Source organism: Capricornis sumatraensis, chromosome 11 (assembly GCF_032405125.1).
Source record: "Capricornis sumatraensis isolate serow.1 chromosome 11, serow.2, whole genome shotgun sequence".
Lineage (NCBI taxonomy): Eukaryota > Metazoa > Chordata > Mammalia > Artiodactyla > Bovidae > Capricornis > Capricornis sumatraensis.
This window is the reverse complement of record NC_091079.1, coordinates 56,105,233-56,131,864: the sequence shown is the minus strand read 5'-3', so window position 1 is coordinate 56,131,864 and position 26,632 is coordinate 56,105,233. Positions and strand designations below refer to the sequence as shown.

At 38.2% G+C, this 26,632-nt stretch overlaps 1 protein-coding gene across 2 annotated transcripts in view; it reads left to right on the top strand.

Annotated features, from left to right (window-relative positions):
- The window catches only part of STAU2 (staufen double-stranded RNA binding protein 2), a 285,467-nt gene that overhangs the window by 70,121 nt on the left and 188,714 nt on the right, over positions 1-26,632 (top strand). For both annotated transcript variants that reach the window (XM_068983313.1, XM_068983312.1), the window contains exons 4-7: positions 8,365-8,524; positions 9,762-9,869; positions 12,438-12,650; positions 17,723-17,860. In XM_068983313.1, coding sequence (XP_068839414.1) covers positions 8,365-8,524; positions 9,762-9,869; positions 12,438-12,650; positions 17,723-17,860 — 619 coding nt within the window. The remainder of the gene's footprint in view (positions 1-8,364; positions 8,525-9,761; positions 9,870-12,437; positions 12,651-17,722; positions 17,861-26,632) is intronic.

The window sequence follows — 26,632 nt, the reverse complement described above, 5'->3', positions numbered from 1 at the left end:
GAGGATCTTCCCAACCCAGGGATTGAACCAGGATCTCCTGCATTGCAGATGGATTCTTTACCAGGTGGGCTACCAGGAAAGCCCCTGTCTGGGTTCAGATGCTGACTCCAAGTGGTATGGCCTTAAGCAAATTAGTTGACATCTTTGTTCCTCATTTCCTCATGTGTGAAGTGACGTTGAGGTCGTTATGGTGACTGAATAAGCTGAGTATGCACACAGCTTGGAATAATGACTGGCACGTAGTGAGTTTTGTGTGTTTGCTATAATCACAGTGATGGTGGTGATGATGATTTATCTAGATAACCATTTAGGGAAGGGGCAAGAATAGTTTCATGCTGGATCCAAGTGTGGGATTGAGGGTGCTGATTATGTGTTTATAAAGTGGGGCTCTTTGATAACATGCTCTGGTTTCCATAGTCCTATTGTGGTCCTGGCATCAGTGACCTGGTACAAATTACTGACTCTTAATGGCTCATATTTTATATTCTACAAGTCTTTCCACTAATTCATCAGATTTACATTTTGAACACAGGTTTACCTTTGGATAGTGCCTAGACTTATTTCAGTTTAACATTTTCTTCTGTTTATACACAAGTACAGCTATATTATTTTAAAACATTCGGAATTACGAAAGAAACCATCATTTATAATTCAATCACTTCAAAGCATCCTATCCCAGCTTTTAGTGCATATCTTTCTGTATTTTTCTTTATGCATTTTAAACATAACATTGGGTTGGTCAAAAAGTTTCGTTCGAGTTTTTCCAAGACATAATGGAAAAACCTGAACGAAACTTTTTGGCCAACCTAATAATTTAACAAATAGAATAGAGTATTCTAAAAACTCTTTTAAAGCTTATTTTCAGCTGCCCTGTGAATCTTTTCTAATATCTTCATTTTTGAAATTTCTCAAGACTAAACATTCAGATCCCATAAAAGATATATTTTCAAAATTTATAGATGTGAACAGAGAAAGAACTCTCTCCTATCTGGACATTTTATATACATACAAGCTTGAAAATGTGCCAGGGACTATTTTATAGCTTTATGATAAAGCCTATTATTTTTCTATAGCAAGGAAAAGAATGCTTCATTGTGCCAAAAAGTGTACAGAGTGTCAGAATAATCAACAGGGCATTTGAATTCTCAGTTTTGCTCTTTAGAGTCCTTTAAACATAAATTCTGCCAATATCTTACAGCTAAGTAAACTGAGATAGAAAGATTAAGTGACATTGCTGTTTTCAGTCCATGTTAGAAGTAAACACAGAAATTCAAGGCCTTTCTTTATTAGATCAGAAGATAACATGTTCATATATTTAAGACATAAACCTGTAGGGGAGATATGAACACTTAAGCTCGGCTGAGATTTATGAATAAGGCTATCAAATAAAATGAGGCAATTATTTTTCAATTTTTAAGAGTTATAATGCTATTTGGACTATATCTTTCTCACCTTGTAAAAATGATACTTAGAAAAGTGGGGCTGTTGGAAAAGAAGGCAGTCAGAGAATAATCGGGAGGATTCTGGTTGTTTAGAAAGATAAATATAAAATGAGTCCACAAAGAGAGCATTAATGAGGTAACTTTAGGGAGGATGGCAAGGATCTATGGTATGGAAAGTCATTATAACTGACAGTCAGATATAAGACTAAGAATATCATGTTCTCACGAGAATATATAAGAATGTAAAACCTTCCCTTTGCTCAGAAACAAAGCAAAACTGATAAGGAATGTCAAGTACTAATTCAAAAGAACCAAGTACCATTCTTTTCTTTATTGTTGTAGTGACTTGTGAAATCTTGAAGACAGGCCAAATCTAAAGACTTCTGAGATTTAAAGAAAAGGGAGACTTTTATTTTATTTGAAATTGTGCTTGTTTGTTTTTTATAAGACTATTAGCAGACAGAGGACAAAGAGGAATGGGGGGAAAAAGTGGTCTTACAAACAGCCTTTATAAAATTTAAGACTGTTAGGCAGGGTGGTACTTGAGCCCATTTTTCTCATCTTTTGCTCCTATCGGGAGTGTGTGTGTGTCCATTTTTCTGATCTTTTGCTCCTGGGTGTGTGTGTGTGTCCATCTGTATGTGTATCTGTTGGACTCTTGGTGATCCCATGGACTACAGCCTGCCAGGCTCCTCTGTCCATGGAATTTTCTAGGTAAGGATACTTGTATGGGTTGCCATTTCCTACTCCAGGGGATCTTCCCCACCTAGAGACTGAACCCGAGTCTTTGGTGTTGCCTGCATTGGCAGGTGGATTCTTCATTACTAGTGCCTGGTAGGTTACCCAGTTGTGCCTATTTTTATCCCTGCTTGGCCTGACATACCATAAAGACATAAAATCTCATTGTGGAGTTCAGCAGCTTGTCAGTAAAGCACAACTGACATCTGTAGTAGACTTTATTATTAGGTTTAGAAAAAACCCTGCATTCTATTCTCTTGCCTGCCAAGGATATACTAGTGTAATAAACATATGTGAACAAAAATAGAAGAAAGTAAAGCAGATTATCAGAAAATGACTTGAGTGTCCTATGCTCTGCAGTTAGGAAGACTTGAGTTTGACCCCCAGAAACTGTTGGGGAGTTTTGCTACATCTCAAAGTGACCATAAAACCTTCCCTAGTAGCTCAGATGGTAAAGAATCTGCCTGTAATGCAGGAGACCTGGGTTCGATCCCTGGCTCAGGAAGATCCCCTGGGGAAGTAAATGACAACCCACTCCAGTATTCTTGTCTGGAGAATTCCATGGACAGAGGAACCTGGTGGGATACAGTCCATGTGGTCGCAAACAGTCGTACACGACTGAGTGACTAACACATGCAAGGTGACCATGGAGACGTCGATCTCACCAAGCTGCCTTTAGGACTAAATGAGAAATAGATGCAGGAAACCTAACTGTGGCGCTATAAGGAGCATGTTCAGTCCTTTGCTTGCATGGGGTTTGAAGCAGTCATCAGGTTTGCATCAGCCATCCTGTAGGCTGCAGGTTGTCTCAGACTATAGTGTGCACGCTCACCAGGGGAACTTGTGCAAGTGAAGACTTGTGTTCCATTCTCAGAGATGGATTCAGTGGGTCAGGGTTGGGACACAGGAACCTGCATCTGTAACAAGCACCAAAGATGCTTATGAAAGCAGAATCATGCTTTACAAAACATACTCTGGAAGAAGTGGTGGGTAGAAATCATTTGACCTTGAATGTTTAATAGCCTGGATGAGTGAGTTTTCATGGCTCATCTTTTAACAGTAATCACTATGGGGATTGAAGCATTGATCACAAAATCCTAATTAAGGAAAATCATTCAAGAAGAGCAGTGTAAAATGGATAACCAACAAGGGCCTACTATAGAGCACGTGGAACTCTGCTCAATGTTATGTGGCAGCCTGGATGGGATGGGAGTTTGGGGAGGATGGATACATGTGAATGTATGGCCGAGTCCCTTCACTGTCCACCTGAAACTAGGAGAAGAAAATGGCAACCCACTCCAGTGTTCTTGCCTGTAGAATCCCAGGGACGGGGGAGCCTGATGGGCTGCCATCTATGGGGTCGCACAGAATCGGACACGACTGAAGACATTGTTAATCAGCTATGCCCCACTACAAACGAAAAAGTGTTTATAAAAATAAAACCAAACTGATAAGATGAACATTAAAAGAAGAGCAGAATAAGATTAGGTAAGATTATATGTACTAATTTGTAGAAATACATGCATCACTTATTATAAGCACTTTACCAAAAATAAAATAGAAATAAATAAAAATAGAAAAAGGAACTCCATTAAATGGACCATACCAGCTTTTAAAATTAAATACCTGTGTTTTTTTTTTTTTTTTTTTAACCGCGGGAAATGAATATTTAGAGACCAGGACCTAACACACAAAAGGAATTCTTCATCTTCTCTCCTATAATTCAGTCTGGGAGCCATTAATGAGAGTGCTCTGGTTAATCGTAATAGTCATGATGGTATGAGGAGATGTGATATATAAGGTATTCAAACCACGTGGGGTAAATTATTAAGAATCATTGTTAAGTAAGAGGATGGAATGAAACTGGAATGAAACAAGTCAGGCATTGGGTCTTGGTATTTCCTGCTGTTAGTGCTGGAGCATTTTACTTTTTACATTAAAAATACAACATAGCTAGTTTTCCCTCATATTTATGCAATACTATATATATATATACACACACACACGCACACACACACACACACACACGTATCCACATCACACACATACGCATACATAGAGCCATTTTTGATGGCCAAAAAGGAAGAGGCCCCAAGGGCTCTTTAGTGTGCAATTAATAATTTGGTCAGAAAATCAGCAGATTGTTTCAGTATGGTTATGTGTTATGACATCATATTCCAGTAAAGTTATAATGAACAGAAATTTTGTTTGTCTCTGTGGCAAAGCGAAATGAGTTTTGTAATTGTCAGCAGGCCTTAGTGATTATAGTGGCGCCCACTCCCTCCACTGTAGTTAAAGATCTGTTAGCATTCCAGCCGTGGACCTCTGTTTTCAGAAGTGTATAATTAATTGTAAACATTTGCTCTATGGTGAAAGCTTGCCACATAAGATCTCAGTCCAGGAGTAAATTTCTGATTTCAGGTTGTCTGTTTTCAAGTTTTATAGTGGAACCCGTTAGAAATATGCTAAAGTTCTGTGAAGATAGGAAAACTGAATTTTGTGAGAAGGAAGATAACCTGCATTCATGATATTAGTCTGTCAAAATTTCTGCATTAAAGGGATCTAAGGTAAAATGGGTATTAGGAAATTATATAATTCAGTACATCATTAGTTTTTGCAATCAGAGAGCATAAAGAATTGTGGCTTTAATGCTTTTTAGTCTCTGCATGTTAAAAATATCTTTTACTATAAGTGATTTTTCTTCCTTTAACTTTTTTATATTTGGCAATTAAAAATGAGAACATATGACATATAATGAAAACACATTTAACATATTTTATCTTAATAGAAAACGTGGGGTAGGCCAAGAAAATTAACTTTAAAAATGTAAAACAGTACCTTTTTTTTTTCATACTCACTCTGGATTTCTCTGCTACATTTGACATTGTTGATTATCCCTTCCTCTGACATTGTGTTGTAATTTCTTTCCTAACTCTGACCCTCTTTCATCTCCTTCACTGCCGTCTATTATTTCCCCTGCCTTTTGATCATGGATATTCATCAGATCCCAGCCTTAGGTTCTTTTTTTCTTTTTTGGGGGATGTTTTTACACTTACCCTTTCCAGGTGCTTATCCACTCAACATGGTTTCAATTACTACCTCCCAAATCTCATCTTCAGTACTGATGTACATTTCTAGTCCTTCACCTTCAGTAAACCTTCACTGATGAGTCCCATCTGCCTGTGAATTCTTACACAATGGGCTGTGTGCAGTTTATCTCAGGTTGACTATAGAAGTCTGCCACTTGGACACCAATAACCATCTAAACCTTAGTGGTAACTTGATTGGCTTTTCTTTGCTTAAAAAGAGACATTTTCCAGCACTGGAGTGATTTTTAACTTAATTTTTCAGTGTTTCAATGATAAATCCAGCATTCCATCAAAATTGATTCTGTTAGTTTTGCTCAGTTCCCATTTCAGTGGTCATAGTTCTGTCTTCATTTCACTTGACTTGTAAAGTAGCATTTGATAGGATTGACTCTTCCCTCCTCCTGGATATTCTTTGTCCCCATTTGGCTTTCAGGAAGGATATTCTGCTTGCTTGGTTTTCCTCCTATCACTCCCTCCCACAGAGTTCTCACTGTCTTATGGCTTTAAATTTCACATATATATATATATATTGTGGAGAAGGCAATGACAACCGACTCCAGTGTTCTTGCCCGGAGAATCCCAGGGACGGGGGAGCCTGGTGGGCTGCCACCTATGGGGTCGCACAGAGTCGGATACGACTGAAGCGACTTCGCAGCAGTAGCATGTATATATTGATGATTCCCAAATTTTATCTCCACCTTGGACCTCTTTCCTGAAATCCAGACTTACTAGATCTGACTGTCTGTTTAACATCTTCATTTGGATGTCTAAAAGACTGAATAACTCAACATCTCCAAACCAGAGCTGCTGGTATTCATCCCCACCAAACCCATTCTTTTTGCGGTTTTTACCAACTTGGCACTCCATCTTCCAGTTTCTCATGTCAGAAATTCTGGCGTCTTCCTCGACTCCTCTCTCATATTCCATACCCAGTGCTTCGGTAAACCCATCTTCTCTACTTCTGAAATTCGCCCAGAATCCAAGTGCTTGCCATTACTTCCCTTGCTGTCACCCTAGTTCAGGCCCCCGTATTATTGCAGTAGTTCTTTACAGATATCCTGTGTCTGCCACTGTTCCTCTACAGTCTGTTTTCAACATCACAGTCAGATGATCTTTCCAAGGGCTAAGTCGATTATGTCACTTCTCTCCTTAAAGCCTTCTGGTGGCTGGCCATTTCGCTCAGGGTAGAAGTCATATCCTCGCAGTGATTTCTAAGGAACGCCCTATGGCATCTTGAGCACCGGTTCCAGCTCTTAGCCTACCTTCCTTCACACCCTCAACTCTCACCTGGTGGGAATCCTCCAAACTGCTTCAACATTCCTGACGCTCGGCTGCCTCAGAGCCTTTGCACTTGGTGTTTTCAGTCCTTATAAGCCCTGTTCTGGATATCTGTATGGTTTCCTTCTTCACTTGCTCAAGCTCTTCAAAATTGTCACCTTCTCAGTGAGACACTCACTGATCACTCTTATCTGCCCCTCTTTTCCTCACCCCTCAGCCCAATCAAGGGAAGAAGAAACAACAAGAATTTCATATTTTACTTTTATTGGGACTCCAGGCAACAAATATGAATGACTTCAAAAGAGTAGTTGGCAAAAAAGGAGAAAGCCGCTAAAGGTACACACGACACCAGAAGACCATATTGCAATCAGATCTACAGCTCTTGGATAATTGCTTGATTCTCTCCAGAGACTTTCACTATTTCATTCACTGCCATTACCAGTGAATGAATTAAATCACTGCTTTTGTTCAGATGGTGTCACTTGTGTTTTTATTGTAATCTTAAAATATGCAATTTTTAAAAATTCACTCTTGAACCTTCCCTTCTTTTTCTGTTTAAAATGTATATGGAACTTCCATGATGATCCACTGGCTGACTCCATTCTCCCAATGCAGGGAGCCCAACTTCCATCTCTGGTCAGGGAACTAGATCTGTGTGCCTCAACTAAGAGCTGGCACAGCCAACTAAATAAATATTAAAAAACAACATGTATTTCTAATATCCCTAGATATTCTACCTATTTATTTTATTTATTGTCTGTCTTCTCCACTGTAAGGTATGTTTTTGTTTGCTGTGATATTCCCTCATCATAAGAAGGTGCCCATAAATAATTGTTAAATTAATAGATTATATTGCATAGCCTCTTAATTTCTTTTGTTTGTACTTTCTTCTTACAACCCCCTTACAATCTCCCCTCACGTTGGCATCATTGCAGCTTTCTAATTATGCTTCCTCTCAGTCTCATTAAACACAAACCTGCTAAAAGTTTTCACTTTAAATACATTTTATTATGGTTCTTTCTGCTTTAGAATTGGCTGAAACTCCCCATTCTTTCTTATGTTGAATCTGCTCTCCTTAGTACTTTGCAAAGTACTTACTACTTTACAGTAGTGGTTCCATCTGTCTGCCCTTCCCACGTCTAATCGTGGTTACCTTCTGCTGAGAGCATGGCAGTCTGCATATTGTCACCTGGATGGTTTCGCCTGTTTTCTTGCCTCTGTGGCAGGTCCCCATCTTTCAGCCCCAGACCATTTGGCTCACTTCTGTCAAAATGTAACTGAAAACTTGTTGCCAGGAAGTCTTCTGTGATACAATGAAATAATTTTTACAGTATTAAGTTATGTTTATTGTTTTCCAAAATACATTTTTCATGGAGATCAGCATATATGCTTTATTATCGATATATATGCCGACTCACATTTTATCTTTTATAAATACATTTGTGAGGTAAAACTTTACTGAGGTTACTAGGAGGTTATAATGGATCTTGGCTTCCCAGGTGGTACTAGTGGTAAAAAACCCACCTGCCAGTGCAGGGGACATAAGAGACTTGGGCCTGATCCCTGGGAAGCTCCCCTGGAGGAGAGCATGGGAACTCACTCCAGTGTTCTTGCCTGGAGAATCCCCATGGATAGAGGAGCCTGGCGCGCTACGGTCCATGGGGTCACAAAAGTTGGACACGACTGGAGTGCCTTAGCACACATGCACATAGTGGATTATACCTTCCTATTTACATTTTAAACAAAACAAATTTTACTAATGATTACAGAGTGATTTTTATTGAACTTATATTAACATTTTCATTTTCTTACTTTAGGTATCATTGCCCAGTGCCCAAGATCTTTTACGTTCAGCTGACTGTAGGAAATAATGAATTTTTGGGGGAAGGGAAGACTCGACAAGCCGCTAGACACAATGCCGCGATGAAAGCCCTTCAAGCACTGCAGAATGAACCTATTCCAGAAAAATCAGCTCAGGTGGGTCCCTGCAGTGCGTGGCAGTCTATCTCTAATAGCTGCCCAGGGAGATTACTGAGAAGACAAAGAAGCGCTTCTTTATGAATAGAGGAAGTCTCTGCTAGTAGAAGGGAACACTGGATCGGCTGTGGCGGCGCCTCAACTCACCTGTGTGCTCGGTTAGACTCTGTGTCTTGTTGGGATGGCCTTGCCTTCGAGCACTTTGGCTCAGCCTAGGGAGTCCACTTCCCAGGCAAGGCAGGATTTGGGAATGTGAGCAAGGATGAGAAATAACATTCGTTTGCTTTGCATTGAGTGCTGTGTTTTATTGAGCATGAATTACATTGTGTTAATTCACCTAGAATCAAGGAGTTTAAAGTGGAGGAGATATTTATGGATTTTTTTAGTCCTACTTTATTTTACCAGTGAGGTTATTCGAAGCAGATATTCAGTAACTTCACTCATTCCCATGGTTTCAGCTGTTTTCTCTGTTGACTTCAAAATGGTGTCTTTAGTTCAGGAGTGTCTAATAAGTCCCCTTCTTATTGAGTTCTCCACTTCGTTGTTTGAAGCTAGAGGTCCAGCCTTTAGTTTGCCCTTCCTCAAGCCTGTTGTCCCTCCCGCTTTGAGATTTATCTTAGTTAATGGCAGACTTAGTATTTTTATCCTTGTGCACTCTCATCGTGACTCTTAACGTTTGCTTCGCAGTCTTTCCACTAAGTCCTAAGCTTCTTGACAGCAAGAATACTGTCTCTTGATCTCTTTAAGGCTTACATGGTGTTCAGCATGTGTAAGGCTCCGGAAGTAAGTGTTAAATAGGTGCAGAGCCAGACGCAGAGCTCCAGCATTCCGGTTTGCATCCTATACTCATTCTGCAACTTAGTCTTCATAGAAGATTAAATATCACATGCTGGTGGAGATACTGTGTGTGTGTGTGTGTGTGTGTGTGAGAGAGAGAGAGATGGAGGTCTGTAAAGAAAACTCAGTCTGGGGATATCTACATCAGATTAGTGTTTGTTTGAGTAAAAGGTTTCCACACTCAGCATTTATCCCGCTACTCTGAGGGAAAAAACTTAAAACCCAATCACAAGAAGCCTCTCAGCAAAGCCCTTGACTGCGGTGGTCCCGTGGAAATCCACAGGATCCAGTCTGGTTTCCTGTGATGTGTAAGATAGGTTCTCTTGGTTGTTCAGTACACGTAAAGCTTGTTACAAAGTGAAGATTCAGTGTTGTCCTATTTTTTTTGTGTGTGATTTAGAATTGCGAATCAGGAAAAGAAATGGATGATGACAAAGATGCAAATAAGTCTGAGATCAGCTTAGTGTTTGAAATTGCTCTGAAGAGAAATATGCCCGTCAGTTTTGAGGTATGTATTCAGCAGAGATCTCCCATTTTTTTCCCCTCCTTGCTCCTCATTGTTTTAAACAAACAAACAGAACAAATCTGACAAATAAAATTTTAGCATCCTGAAAGAATTAATGTGCTCCCTCTGTCTGAGCTGTCATGGAATGATGCAGGCCCTAAGAAATCAGAGCTTGCAATACCATGGAGTCCTCCCAATCTCTGTGGCTTTTCTGTATTCAGCCATTTGTTTCATCATAAAATTTATTTTCCAAATTTAAGATAATTTATAGTAACCTATAAAATTTGGCATTTTGATAAGGTCACATTGAAAATATTCAGTATATAATTAATATTTAGTCACATGTATATATCAATACTTAATTTCTTTTAAATTTATGAAGGCCAAAATATAAATTTTATCTTTTAACTTTACGTTTAACCTTTACTGATAAGTCACTAAGACATAATTAAGCAGTTCTCTAGTTTAAAACTGGATAAATATGTCATAAAATATTTGTAAAATTATGTGGCATTTAAAAAAGAAATAATATTAAATTGTTATAATACCTCCTTTATTAAGAGATCACTAATTTTGCAACTCAAGTATTTAGGAAATAGGCAAAACTCAGGAATAAGCTGAAACAGTTGAGGAATATTTTCCCTCAAATTATGTTCTGTTCACCTTTTGGAAAACTCTCATGCTTTACTCACTGGCAGGATCTACTCACCTCAACTGAGAGCCTGTTTTCTTTCTTAAACATAATTCTGTTACAAGTTGTGTTACCTGATTTCTCAGCCCATAGCAGATTAAAGGCAGCAGAATGAAGAAGGCAGGAAGAGAATGTACCTGAGGGCCTATTGGTCCCAGCGAGAAATGATAGGGAAAATATGGAAAACCTATCAAAAGTAACTGCATTTAACTTGAAAGTCTTTGGAAGATGGGGCCTTTTAAATGCTAGACGAACAGGAACCGTTTTAAAAGTTAGATGTCCTTAGAGGCCTTAGATGTCCTTAGTGTAGAATATTTCATGTTCATAATGGTGATCTAATGTGAGCAGTAAGAGGTTGAATATTTAGTCAGTAAAATATATATGTGTATTTTTTAATTGAGAAAGATGTCCATCAAAGTGGTTAAACAGTTTTGGTGTTTCAATCTGTAAGCTTAAATTACTTGGAAAGTAAGCTTATCATAAATTACTTTATCCTCATTTGAATCAGTTCTAATGAGGTGGATGAAACTGGAGCCGATTATACAGAGTGAAGTAAGCCAGAAAGAAAAACACCAATGCAGTATACTAACACATATATATGGAATTTAGAAAGATGGCCATGACGACCCTGTATGCAAGACAGCAAAAAAGACACAGATGTGTATAACGGACTTTTGAACTCAGAGGGAGAGGGAGAGGGTGGGATGATTTGGGAGAATGGCATTGTAACATGTATACTATCATGTACGAATCGAATCGCCAGTCTATGTCTGATGCAGGATACAGCATGCTTGGGGCTGTTGCACGGTGATGACCCAGAGAGACGTTATAGGGAGGAAGGTGGATGGGGGATTCATGTTTGGGAATGCATGTACACCTGTGGTTGATTCATGTCAATGTATGGCAAAACCAAGACAGTATTGTAAATTAAAATAAAGGAAAAAAAAATTATTACCAAAAAAAAAATAAAGGAAATAAAAGCAGAATGGCATTATAAAAAAATAATAATAAATTACTTTATCCTCAATAATACTGGATTATTGAGATACTGTATCTTTTCTTCATTGGTATCCAGTATTAGAAGATAAAATTTTAATATAATGGTCAATGGTAAACTATTTAAATAGGGTATTTTTTTAATAGGTCAGGCTTTGACAGACACAATGAAATTTTGAGCACTCAGGTCTTGGAAGTCATTTTGCTTCCCAAAATTGGCATAGTTTAAAAAGAGCTTGTTAAATACAGGATTTAGGAACATTCATAGCTGACAGATTCATAATCCATTACTCTAGAAAGCTAAGTATTTTTATGGCAAATTTACTTACCTATTTAAGACCATGTCACAGAGAGTAAATATTCCTTATTGTAAGACAGCCTTTGAGGTCTCCATCAAAAATAGGTGATTTTTCATCTATCACCTGTTTGTGAGAGGCTCCACATGCAAGATGCTTCATAAGTTATAGAACTCCAGTGAGACATACTTCTTGTACTCCAGGAACTTATTCACACAGAGGAGAAAGTTAGATATGTATGCAGTAATGGTATGTTTTATTATCTTTTATTATCCTTATTTTCTGTCCCATAAGAAACAGGGCAACCATAATTAGAATTGCCTTTTTTAAGCTAGTAAAACACAATTTTGACCATGACTTAATATGTTTATTTAGATTTCTGTTTTTTCCAATGTAATTCATTAAGCATCATAAGTATAAATGAGTCTCTGTATAGTGAGTTCATAATAGTTTTATTGAAGAAATCCATAATTTTGGCATAATTCTTAATAATTTCAATTTTGATTTTTATATGATCATTAAGAAAGATTCATGCCATAAAAACCCATCGTAAGTCCCTGTATTGAATCTTTTACTTATATTTAATAGGTTATTAAAGAAAGTGGACCACCACACATGAAAAGCTTTGTGACCCGGGTGTCAGTGGGAGAGTTCTCCGCTGAAGGAGAGGGAAATAGCAAAAAACTCTCCAAGAAGCGCGCTGCAACCACTGTGCTACAGGAGCTTAAGAAACTTCCACCTCTGCCTGTGGTTGAAAAGCCAAAACTATTTTTTAAAAAACGCCCTAAAACAATAGTAAAGGTAAGTGTATGCTTGTGAATGTTATACTATATATATATTATATATATATATTTATTATAGTGCATGCATGCTAAGTCGCTTCAGTTGTATCCAACTCTTTGCAACCCTATGGACCATAGCCCGCCAGGCTCCTTGGTCCATGGGATTCTCCGGGCAAGAATACCGGAGTGGATTGCCATACTCTCCTCCAGGGGATCTTCCCCTGGTAACTCTAGCTAAAAGTTTTTCCGTAGGACAGGCACCTAAGCCTGTGGGTTATAAGCAGAATCCGGGTTGGACATGTGTCTGTAAGTGAATAGTAATTCTGTTTTGCTTTTAGACACTTGTATACTTGGGTTCATTCATGAAATAATAATACCTTGCATATTTATAGTTTTTATGTTTAAAAAATACTTTCTCAGTCATGAACACCTTTGGTAAAATTCTCATCATGATGACGGCACATGTTGCCCCTCTTTTTACAAATAAGGTTCTATGAAACACGTTCAAAGAATTTGCTTGCTTGTGTTCACCGATCACGTGTGGCAACCTGAACTACTGATCCATAATCCAGCATTCTTTGTGCAGTCCACACTGCTGTGTGGTAACTTCCCAAGATTTTAGGCCATGGTGATAGGACGCAGAGTGATAATTGCAAAAGTAACACTCACGCTGATGACAGCAGCTGCAGCAGCAGACCGCAAGTATAAAGCACTTGGTGTGTCAGACGGGGCTCCAGTGCGTCATGTGCTGAATCACATTTAATCCACATAGCAGCCCTCGGGCTTCCCTGTTAGCGCAGTCGGTAAAGAATCCTGCAATGCGGGAGACCTGGTTTGATTTCGGGGTTGGGAAGATGCCCTGGAGGAGGGCATGGCAACCCACTCCAGTGTTCTTGTCTGGAGAATCCCCATGGACAGAGGAGCCTGGTGGGCCACAGTCCATGGGGTCGCAGAGTTGGAGATGACTGAGAGACTGAGCATGCCTCGGAGGTCATGGGATGGCTTGGTTTCTGTTCTCTCAGGCATGAGTGCCTTTTCAGAGAAGAATGTAGAGCCACACGGCTTTTCAGGATGTTGTGATTCTCTTTTATGGAATCAGATTTTGTGTACATTAATCAAAAAAAAATTAAGGCATAGTTCAGAGGAATGAGATGAATAATAATTGATTTACATCACAGGATTGTTACATGTTACTCAAGATGATACATAGAATGCATTAGTTATTATTATTAAATATGTATTAACAGTAGAAATAGTAAGTACTCAATAAATATTTGTTGCTTGTTGTTTAGTCGATAAGCTATGTCCGACTCTTTGTGACCCCATGGACTGTAGCCTGCCAGACTCCTCTGTCCATGGGATTTCCTGGGCAAGAATACTAGAGTGAGTTGCCATTTCCTCCTCCAGGCCACCTTCCCAACCTAGGGATCAAACCCACGACTCCTGCTTGGCAGGTGGATTCTTTACCACAGAGCCACCTGGGAAACCCATTCAATAAATACTAGCTTTTGTTATTTTGTATCTCATTCTGTCTGTTCACATTTTATATGTAGATGAATGTCTGCATGGTCTGTTTTCCTAAATTCTTTTGTATATAAAATCTACATATAGCTTCTCCATAGTGGAAGAACAGTGCTCTACATTACTGCGAAACTATTCACATTAACTTGCACCTAATCTATTAAGCTAAATCTAATCTCAAATTAAGAATAACCAGCCTTTAGTCTAAAAAAAGATCTATCATTTTTATAGTAGACTATAAATATAACTCCTGTTACTTTTAACTATAGCCATTAAAAGCAAGAATATTGTTGAAATGTTATTTCCGAAAGAGGGGAGAAACATTTTGAACTTTAAAAATGATTTTTTGCTACTACCTCTATTATATATGCATTTTTTTTAATTTTTATTTTTACTTTATTTTACTTTACAATACTGTATTGGTTTTGCCATACATTGACATGAATCCACCACGGGTGTACATGTGTTCCCAAACATGAACCCCCCTTCCACCTCCCTCCCCATAACATCTCTCTGGGTCATGCCTGTGCACCAGCCCCAAGCATCCTGTATCCTGCATCGGACATAGACTGGCGATTCGTTTCTTACATGATAGTATACATGTTTCAATGCCATTCTCCCAAATCATCCCACCCTCTCCCTCTCCCGCAGAACTTTCTTCCTGTCCACTATTCAGATCTCAGCTTACACTCAACTTCCTCAGGGAAGCCTTCTCTGGTTCTCCCTGACTCCCACATTCATTTCAGTTCAGTTCAGTTCAGTCACTCGGTCGTGTCCGACTCTTTGCGACCCCATGAATCGCAGCATGCCAGGCCTCCCTGTCCATCACCAACACCCGGAGTTCACTCAAACTCACGTCCTTCTAGTCGGTGATGCCATCCAGCCATCTCATCCTCTGTCATCCCCTTTTCCTCCTGCCCCCAATCCCTCCCAGCATCAGAGTCTTTTCCAATGAGTCAACTCTTCACATGAGGTAGCGAAAGTACTGGAGTTTCAGCTTTAGCATCGTTCCTTCCAAAGAACACCCACATTCATTTAGCCCCCTGCATTTTTCCTCACATACATCACACTTGGAATTACTTGTATCATATCTGTCTTATGTTAAAGTCTATAGATATTCTCTGAAATGTAAGGTTATTTTGAGAAAGCAACATGGATACAGTGAGTTGAAATCTAGGTTAATTTTGAGTATGATCAGACCTTATAATGGGCCAGTAAGTGGATCACCTTAGATAGTATCTTGGTTTTCACTGTTTTAGTCACTTCCTTAAATCTTTTACATCTAGGTTCTACCATTCCTTATAATGCAATAGAAACAGAAGATACCTGTTGATGATTTACCTTGATTTTATTTAGAATAATGAAGCTATCACATTGTCTCATTTGAACCTCTTAATCACTCTGAGATGTAGATATTATCCTTATTTTAAAGATGAGGTTCTTGGTGTTTAAGAAACTTCCCTCAGATCACAGAGTAGAGTCAGGTTTTGGGTCCAGTCACGTCTGATGCCAGTGCCAGTTTCAAACTGGTTGGTTGTGAACTTCTTTTGGATTTTAATTTACTCTACAGAGTTGCCTTGTTAAAATGTAAGACTACCTGATGGTATCTTTGAATTTATATTCTCAATTTTAATGTAATTCTCTTCTACAAGGTAAGGCCTCAGAGAAGTTTTTCTGCTGTTGGAGATAAAAGTTTTCTGGATAAGATTATCCTTACTGCTTTGTTGTTGTTATTATTGTTATTACTGCTGAATGTGATTTTGGCATTGTGTCTGAGAAATCATTACCTAACCAAACCAGAAAAATTTCTTCTGTATTTTCTTCATGAAGTTTTAGATATTGCATTTAAGCCTATGAGCGATTTTGAGTTAATGTTTGTGTGATGTGTGGATTGAAATTTATTTCTACACGTGAATATCCAGTTGTTCCAGTACCATTGGTTGAAAGGCTACTCTTTCTCCACTGAATGGCTTTTGCACCCTTGTCGGCCATGTGTGTATGGCTCTATTTCAGGTTGCTGTTCTGTTTCATTGATTTCTTTCTCTCTCTTTATGCCAGTTCCACACATACTGTCTTTTTTTTTTTTTTTTTTTGGCTGCGTCAGATCTTAGTTGTAGCACACTGAATCTTTGTTGCATCATGCGAGCTCTTTTGTTGCAGTGCATGGACTCTGGTTGTGGTGCACAGGCTTAGTTGCCCTGTGACATATGGGATATTAGTTCCCCGACCAGGGATTGAACCTGCATCCTCTGCAGTGCAAGGCAGATTGTTAACCACTGGACCACCAGGAAGTTCCGGTACCACATGTACTGACCTGATTATTATAGCTTTATAATAAATCTTGAAATCAGGTATTTGGATTCCTCCAACTTGGTTCTTTTTATCAAGGTGTTTTGATTATTTTCCCTTTGCATTTCCATGTGAATTTTAAACACTGGCTTATTAATTATTACCCAAAAAGAGCATGCTGGGGTTTTGATTGGGATTGCAGAGAATTGGTAGATCAGTTGGAAGACAATTGACTTTTTAAAAATATTGGATCTGTCGCTCCATTAATGTGTGTCTGTCCACCTATTGAGACCTTATTTAATTTCACCAGTGTTTTATAGTTTTAATGGAGTATATATAAATTATATCATACTTTATATATTCTTCTGTGCTTGTTCTTGCCACTTAACATTTTTTTTCTTTAATTCATTCATCTTGATGCAGGTAGCAGTACTTAAATCTTAATTTTCACTGCTGTATGCCTTTTCACTGTATGAACATGCCATAAGGTTATTTTAGTTTTCCTTTTTTGCTATTTTAAATAATGCAGCTGTGGATATTCCTGTACAAATGAACTGCCACATTTGGGTAACAGTTTTTTAGATGAATAGACTACTGAGAATGGGTCATGGGCTTTACTAGACATTGCCAAATTGTTTCCCAATTTATATTAAGATCAGCACTGTATAAGTTTTTGTTACTCCCCATCTTCACCAGTTGGTGTTGTCAGACTTATTAATTTTTACTAAGTTGATAAGTGTAAAATAGTACCTCACTATGGTTTTAATATGCATTTTGAATCTTAATGAGATGAATTATCTTTTTATGTTTTTTTCTTCTGTTAAATATCTGTTCATCTCATTTGCTCAATTTTTTTAGATTGTCTTTTTCTTAATAAGTTTTAGGTGTTTTAAAATATATATTTTGGATACTGGATACATCTTTTCTTAGTTATATATACTGCAAATATCTCTTCTCAGTTGATAGCTTGTCTTCTTTCTTTTTGGTGTTTTTTGATGAATACAAGTTGTGAAACAACTCCTACTGTATTAAAGAGTTTAAAAGGATAGTTGACCCAACTTACCAATAATACCTGTGAGCCCTAAATCCTCTAGAAACTCTACTTTCAGATTAACTTTATGATTTTCCTTTATGAACTGTCTTGATTTTCATTTATATCCTCCAGTCACAGTTTTGGGGTGCAGGGGAGGAGGTAAAAACCATGGTTTCTTTAAGGATCCAGTAAGAAGTTTTACAAGCATGTTTCATATTTTGAAATTTTTTTCTTCAATTATTTTTTAGGCTGGACCAGAATATGGTCAAGGAATGAACCCCATTAGCCGCCTGGCTCAGATTCAACAGGCCAAAAAGGAAAAGGAGCCAGATTACGTTTTGCTTTCAGAAAGAGGAATGCCTCGACGCCGGGAATTTGTGATGCAAGTATGTCTCACTTTTATATTAAAAGATTTTTTTTTAACTACTGAAAACATTTAGAAATCCTGAGGCTAGAATAGAGATATGGTGGGACGGAAGACTAGGAATTAATAGTAGAAGATAAAACTGTTTACACTTAAAGTGTTCATTCCCTCCAGATCCATCTACCAACTTGGTTGGAACATTCAAGTGTCAAGGACATGTCAGACTAGAGAGTGTGAGGTTTCAAAGGGACCATGAGCTCACCCAGAGTTCTTCATTGAGAACGCCTATCTCTAACTTAATGTGTTGCAATTTGCAGCTGGAGTCTGTTAACTACTGGGAATAAAAGACAGATGGAATTAGAAACATAATTTAGAAGGATGGAGGTAGTAGGTGAAACAGGGCCAAGAGCATGAGTTCAGGTCATTAGAGAAATTGAGAAAAGAGGGTTAGCTGGCTGCCTAACTTTGGTGAACACAGAGGGGCTCTGAGTTGCTGAGAGATTTAAGTGCTGCTTTGTACAGCCTGGAAACTTGAAGAGTGGTTGCTGGTGTATTGGTCTAGGGGTGGGGACTGGGAGTGAGGTCAAATGCCTAAAATGCCCTCCTTTTTAAATCCTACCTATCCATCTTCATTTACCAACTCAAGTCTCAGTATCATAGAAACCTTTCATTTTTATTATGAAAATTTCAAGCATATTCAAAGATGGATGGATATGTTTAATAGTACACAATAAAGGACAGTATAATGGAAGAGCATAATGGCCTCTTGGGGACTATGCCCATCATCCAAAAACAACAGTGAAGATTTCTGCTGCGCTTGGCTTTGGCTATCAATTTTTCCTTCTTCCCTTCCACCCTCCTTCATTTCCTTCTTCTCCTGAAGTTTTCTAAAGCTAATTTCTAACCACATGTCATTTTAGCGTATATGCTTAGTGTGTGACTCTAAAACACATGGAAGGTTTTTTACTTTTTCTTATATTAGGTATGGTTAATTAGAATCCTCTAGCACCCAGTCTGTATTAAATTCTCTTTATGGTTCCAACAGTTTTTGTTAGGTTATGGGCTTCCCTGGTAGCTCAGCTGGTAAAGAATCTGCCTGCAATTCAGGAGACCCCAGTTCGATTCCTGGGTTGACAGGGGAATGGCTACCCACTCCAGTATTCTTGCCTGGAGAACTCCATGAACAGAGGAGCCTGGCAGGCTAGAGTCCATGGGGTTGCAAAGAGTCAGAAGTCACTACTGAGCGACAACAGGCTTGTCAAAGAAGCTTTTCCAGTCAAACCTGTGGATCTCATGTTTAATATAACCCAGTTACAATCAACAGATGTTAATTAAGTGCTGACCGTGTGGCAGACATCTAGACTCAAGCATAATATCTCATGTTTACTAACTTCTTGTGCATGTCTAAGTTTTACCTTCCTTCCTAATTTATAACCTCCATGTTCCTTTATCTCACAGTACCCAATATGGTGGTATGTATATAGTAGGATCTTATAAACCTGTGAGGTATATTTGTTGCCTGCTTGACTGAGAGCTAGTATGTTTGACTTTTGCTGGAGATATAAACTTACGTTGTAGTTACAAGTAAACCATGGTTGTTAACTTAGATATCCAAAGAGGAGGGATTCTGCTGTGGTTACTAAACGTATGGTTTTCTAGATGTCATTAGGACCCAGAGCAGTGTTGTTGTAGTATTTTTTTACTTTGTAAAGTATGTGCACCATTTTTCTTTTTACATTCTTAACTTTGAGGAATTCTAGAAAGTATTTTTTTGAACTGTAAAACTTGAGGGAAAAAAGATCCATCCCCCCCCCCCCAACACACACACATTTTAGACCTGTGTTACAAATAAAAACTGGCTTTGACTTGATTAAACAATTCCTTTCCTGTGGAATATACCGAGTACCCCTTTTGAAAGAGGAATTTAGAATATCTTAGGCCAGCTTCCATTTTATGGGTATTCATAAACATTCTAGTCAAACAGGAACATTTGGCTGTGCTTTTAAATGTTTTCACACTGAATTCATATTGTTTTTTCCTTCTTCTGAAAGCCCCAGTGGATTCATTACAGTGTTGCTGTAACTTCATCAAAGTAAAGGGATTTGTATAAACTGCTTGAACAATGTTATCATTTGTTATAATGGAATCATTATTATTGAATGTGGAAGTAAACGATCTAAAGATAATATGCTCATGTTTGTCTATCACCAGAAAAACCCCACAAATAAATGTGTGTTTTAAAATGGATGTCGTTACTTGTATTGATTACTAGGTAAAGGAAAATTTCCAGTGACACTATGTGGACATTTAGGTCCAGAGCAAATTTTTTCTTTTTTTGGAAAGGGGTATTTTAATTTTTCAAAGAGAAAATATTGATAACTAAATTAATTGTGTATCAGCACATTTTATTATTTGTATCATATGTTAATTTTTCTACCTATCTGTGATTAAGATCTCAGGTTTGGTTTTTTTTTTTTAAGACTGCAAGTTTTAAAAAATATATATTAAGGAAATTTCATTAATTTTTTGGTAAATGCTGTTTTACCAGACTTCTTGTTAGTTTTTTGAAAACTTCATTAATGAATTAATTTATTATTATTATTTAAAACAATAGTATCTTGAATTTTTGTCGGGGAGGGGACTGCATTGTACAGCATGTGGGATCTTAGTTTCCTGACCAGGGATCAAAGCCATGCCCCCAGTGTGGTAGTGCAGAGTCTTAACCCCTGGACAGCCAGTGAAGTCCAGAGGATTTAATTGATTTGTTTAAAGACAAAAATCTAGTCATCATAAATTCATTGTATAGTAAAATAATTGAGCTTCTTTGCAGAAAAATTTACATTTTAATGTAAAAATCTTACAGTAGTCATAAATCTTGGAAGCTTTCTAGGAAGATGACTTTTGGAGGTTTACTTACATGCTTTATTGTTATTTAGTCACTAAGTCATGTCTGACTCTTTTGCAACCTCATGGACTATAGCCCACCAGACTCCTTTCTCCATGGGATTTCCTAGGCAAGAATACTTGAGTGGGTTGCCATTTCCTTCCCCAGGGTATCTTCATGAACCAGGGATTGAAGCTGTGGCTCCTTCATTGGCAGGTGGATTCTTTATACCACTCAGCCACCATGAAAGCCTATTTACATGCTTACTGACTTTTATAATGCAGTGATTTTTTTTTTTTTTTTTTTTTGAGTGCTCATTGTAAGTGCTGGCAGGGAACCAAAGTCCTTTAGCACAGTGGTCTTTTTCAGTCCTAACAAATAACTCTGGGGTAACCAGCTACTCACAAGCTATTGAACCATGGAACTATAAAAGCTCATGTTAGGCAAGGGGTGGGTGAATAGGAAAAATGAATCTGGAAGCACTTCTGGAAGTAAGTCTTCAGGTGTCAGAGTAGGTCAGACGGAAAGCCAGCAGACTCAGATCTAAAATGAATGCTGTGATGGGAACCCCCTGTCCCAAGAACAGGAACCTAGAGGCAGAGGGCCTCAGGCTTGGGCAGTAACTGAGATTTAAGGGTGAAGGAGCCGAAGATTTGAATGAGAAGAGGTAGATAGCTTCTGAAAACAGTTGAAACATTTTTTTGCTTCTCCATTATCTTTCACTGCCATTTACTTTGGCAAGTCTCTTGACCCTCAGAGCAGTAGCAGTAGCAGAAGCTTCTGGCATCTTTCCAGCTTCAAGTTTTCCAGCAACAGCACAGGGTCTTGTGAAGCCAGGGAACACACCAAGCACTGGAAAAAACAACAGGTAGCAGAGGCTGGCTCTAGCCAGGGACTTGAAGACTTTGTATGTAGGGCCTGCTGTTCGGGTCAGGGGCAGGCCAACAGATACGGAAGGTGGTGCGCGTTCACCCAAGTCCAGGCACTAAATCGGTGCTTCTAAGTGGGCGTCCATAAGACCACTGTTGATTTGTTATAATGTGGTTTCAGCAGAAAAAGCAAAATGAAGTGTTTCAAAAACATTGCACAGATTAGAACTATAAAATTTCTGATAGCTGTTAAGAGAGCCCTAAAAAAATTTTTTTTAAATTCATTTATTTTTAATTGAAGAATAATTGCTTTACAGTAGTATGTCGATTTCTACCAAACATCAACATGAATCAACCATAGGTTTATCTATGTGCCCTCGCACTGGAACACCCCTGCCACCTCTATACCCATCCCATCCCTCTAGGTTGTCACAGAGCCCCAGTCTGAGTTCCCTGAGTCATACAGCAAATTCCCATTGGCTCTCTATTTTACGTATGGTAATGTATGTTTCCATATTGCTCTCTCCATATGTCCCACCCTCTCCTTCCTTCCCCCACCCCAGCCATGTCCTTAAGTCTCTTCTCTACGTCTGTGTCTCCACCGCTGCTCTGCAAATAGGTTCATCATTACCATCTTTCTAGATCCTATATATATATGTGTTAATTTGTTTTTCTCTTTCTGATTTACTTCACTCTGTATAATAGGCTCTAGGTACATCTACCTCATTAGGACTGACTCAAAAGCGTTCCTTTTTGTGGCTGAGTAATATGAATGAGGGCTTCCCTGGTGGCTCAAAGGTTAAAGTGTCTCCCTGCAATGCGGGAGACCTGGGTTCAATCCCTGGGTTGGGAAGATCCCCTGGAGAAGGAAATGGCAACCCACTCCAGTATTCTTGCCTGGAGAATTCCATGGACGGAGGAGCCTGGTGGGCTACAGTCCATGGGGTCGCAAAGAGTCGGACATGATTGAACGACCTCACTCACTCACTCAGTATGAATGAACATTGAGTTTTCACAAATGCTTTTGTTCAATTTATGTGGGTGATCATATGATTTGTCTCCTTAACTGATTAATATAGCAGATAACTTTGATTGATTGAATGCCAAATGTTAGACCTACCTTAACATTTTTGAAATAAACTTAGTCATTATTTTTCTTTTTTTTTTCCACATTGCTTTGTTCAGTGTACTGTTACATGGTTTAAACTAGCATTTATATTCATGAATGAAACTGGTCTTTAAATTTTTTTTCTTACACTTTTCTTGTTGGATTTTGAAACCAAAGTGATGCTTCACTGAATAATTGGGGATGGATTCCTCTTTTTTTTTTATTCTTGGATGCATTTTTGTAAGAATAGCATTATTCTTCCTTAAATATTGGGGAGAACTTGCTAGAAGAACTCTCAGAAGTTTTCATTGTGAAAAAGTTTTTAATTGTGGTTTTAACTTCTTTTGTAGTTATAGATTTATATAGTTAGGGGTTTATTCTGTACCAGTTTTGGAAATTTGTATTGTCTAGAAATTTTTCCATTTTATTTAAATAATAAAAAATGTTAGCTGAATTATTCAGTATCCCTTATTATTTTGTAATGCTACAGAAGGTTCATAATCTCCCATCCTCATTCTTAATTGTGTCTTATTTTTTCTTGATCAGTCTCACCTTTGGTTTATCACTGTATTAATTTTTTCAGGGAACCAGCTTTTGGCTTTTTGAACTTCTCTGTTGTACTTTGTTTTATATTTCCTAAATTTTTGCTCTTGTTTCTAATGATCTGTTTCTTTGGATTTATTTTGCTGTTAGTAACTACTTGAGATGAATGGTTAGCTCATTACTCTTCTGCCTTTCTCTAAGCTTTTATGGCTTATATGTTTTCTTCTAAACCCTCTTTAGCTGCATCTTTCAAGTTTTGACATATTGTATTTCCATTATTACGTATTTAAAATATTTCCAGTGAGGTGTCTTCTTTGCCCATAGATTATTTAGATTACATGGTTTAACTTCCAAAATTGTGATTATCTTCTTGTCTGCTCCTTCTATCACTTACTGAGAATAATCTGTAAAAATAAATGCCACTTTCACTGTGTATTATCTGTTTCTTCATGTAATTTTTTTCCTTTTTTGTTTTCTGATTTGATTTTTATATTTGTATTATCTCAGCATATACATGACTAAAAAATCATTACCCAGCTCAGGAAATGTGCATGTGGATATAAGATGGCTGATGTATGTTTAAATGTGTGGATGCACGTACATGTGTGCCTCTTGCTCACAAAAGAGAACTGTGGGGTAGTTCTAATGATAAAAAGCTAACATTTATTGAGCAATTATGCTATAATGCACACTGTAGTTTACATACATTTTCTTGTTTAATTTTCAGAGTAACAGTTAGGTCATTGTATTACCCCTCTTTTACTAATGAAAAAACTGGGGCTTAGAGATATTAAATAATTTGAATCAGTTTGTGGGAAATAATGGAGTTGGATCTCATACCCAAATCTGACTCAGAAGTCTTTGTTTTTAACCACAGTATTGTATTAATCTTTATACGTTCTCTTCAGAAACTATATAATTTTTTAAATTTATTTTTTTTGGATTAAAGATTTTTTATTGATATATAGTTGGTGTACAATAGTATATGTTACAAGAGTACAGTATAATAATTTATAATTTTTAAAGGTTATACTTCATTTATAGTTACTGTGAAGTATTGGCTATATGGTCTTTGCTGTATAGTATATCCTTATAGCTTATTTTATATATACTAGTTTGCACCTTTTAATCCCCTGCCTCTATAGTGCCCCTCCCTGCTTCCCTCTCCCCACGGGTAACTACTAGTTTGTTTTCTATATCTGTAAGTCTGTTTCTTTTTTTTTTATATTTACTAGTTTGTTGATTTTTAGATTCTATGTATAAGTGACATCATACAGTATTTGTATTTCTCTGACTTACTTCACTTAGTGTAATAGCCTTCAAGTTCATCCATGTTGTTTCAGATGGCAAAATTTCATTCTTTTTATGACTGTGTAGTATTCCACTGTGTATATAATTACCACATCTTCTTTATCCATTCATCTGTTGATAGACGCTGAGGTTGCGTCTTGTCTTGGCAGTTGTAAACAATGCTGCTGTGAACGTTGAGGTGTGTGTATCTTCTTGAATTAGTGTTTCTGGTTTTTTTAGATACATACCCAGGAGTGGAATTGCTGGGACATATGGTAGTTCCTTTTTTTTTTTAATGATTTTTACTGGAATATAATTGTTTTACAGTATTGTATTAGTTTTAAGTGTACAGCAAAATGAATCAGTTATACATATTCATGTTGTTGTTTAGTCGCTAGGTTATGTCTGACTCTTTTGTGACCCCATGGACTGTAGCCAGCAGGCTTCTCTGTCATGGGATTCTCCAGGCAAGAATACTGGAGTGGTTTGCCATTTCCTTCTCTAGGGGATCTTCCTGACACAGGGATCAAACCTGCATTTGCTACCTTGCAGGCAGATTCTTCACCACTGGGCCACCTGGGAAGCATACATATACATATATTTACTCTTTTTAAGGTTCTTTTCCTATATAGGCCATTATGAGTATTGAGTCGAGTTCCCTGTGTTATAAAATAGGTCCTCATTGGTGACCTATTTTATGTGTCAGTTCAGTTCAGTCGCTCAGTCGTGTCCGACTCTTTGCGACCCCATGAATCGCAGCATGCCAGGCCAACCTGTCCATCACCAACTCCCGGAGTTCACTCAGACTCACGTCCAGTGATGCCATCCAGCCATCTCATCCTCTGTCGTCCCCTTCTCCTCCTGCCCCCAATCCCTCCCAGCATCAAAGTCTTTTCCAGTGAGTCAGCTCTTCACATGAGGTGGCCAAAGTACTGGAGTTGCACCTTCAGCATCATTCCTTCCAAAGAAATCCCAGGGCTGATCTCCTTCAGAATGGACTGGTTGGATCTCCTTGCAGTCCAAGGGACTCTCAAGAGTCTTCTCCAACACCACAGTTCAAAAGCATCAATTCTTCGGCGCTCAGCTTTCTTCACAGGCCAACTCTCACATCCATACATGACCACAGGAAAAACCATAGCCTTGACTAGAAGGACCTTAGTCGGCAAAGTAATGTCTCTGCTTTTGAATATGCTATCTAGATTGGTCATAACTTTTCTTCCAAGGAGTAAGCGTCTTTTAATTTCATGGCTGCAGTCACCATCTGCAGTGATTGTGGAGCCCAAAAAAATAAAGTCTGACACTGTTTTCACTGTTTCCCCATCCATTTCCCATGAAGTGATGGGACCAGATGCCATGATCTTCGTTTTCTGAATGTTGAGCTTTAAGCCAACTTTTTCACTCTCCTCTTTCACTTTCATCAAGAGGCTTTTTAGTTCCTCTTCACTTTCTGCCATAAGGGTGGTGTCATCTGCATATCTGAGGTTATTGATATTTCTCCCGGCAGTCTTGATTCCAGCTTGTTTCTTCCAGTCCAGCATTTCTAATGATGTACTCTGCATATAAGTTAAATAAGCAGGGTGACAATACACAGCCTTGACGTACTCCTTTTCATATTTGGAACCAGTCTGTTGTTCCATGTCCAGTTCTAACTGTTGCTTCCTGACCTGCATACAGGTTTCTCAAGAGGCAGGTCAGGTGGTCTGGTATTCCCATCTCTTTCAGAATTGTCCACAGTTTATTGTGATCCACATAGTCAAAGGCTTTGGCGTAGTCAATAAAGCAGAAATAGATGTTTTTCTGGAACTCTCTTGCTTTTTCCATGATCCCGTGGATGTTGGCAATTTGATCTCTGGTTCCTCTGCCTTTTCTAAAACTAGCTTGAACATCAGGAAGTTCACGGTTCACGTATTGCTGAAGCCTGGCTTGGAGAATTTTGAGCATTACTTTACTAGCATGTGAGATGAGTGCAGTTGTGCGGTAGTTTGAGCATTCTTTGGCATTGCCTTTCTTTGGAATTGGAATGAAAACTGACCTTTTCCAGTCCTGTGGCCACTGCTGAGTTTTCCAAATTTGCTGGCATATTGAGTGCACACCTTCACA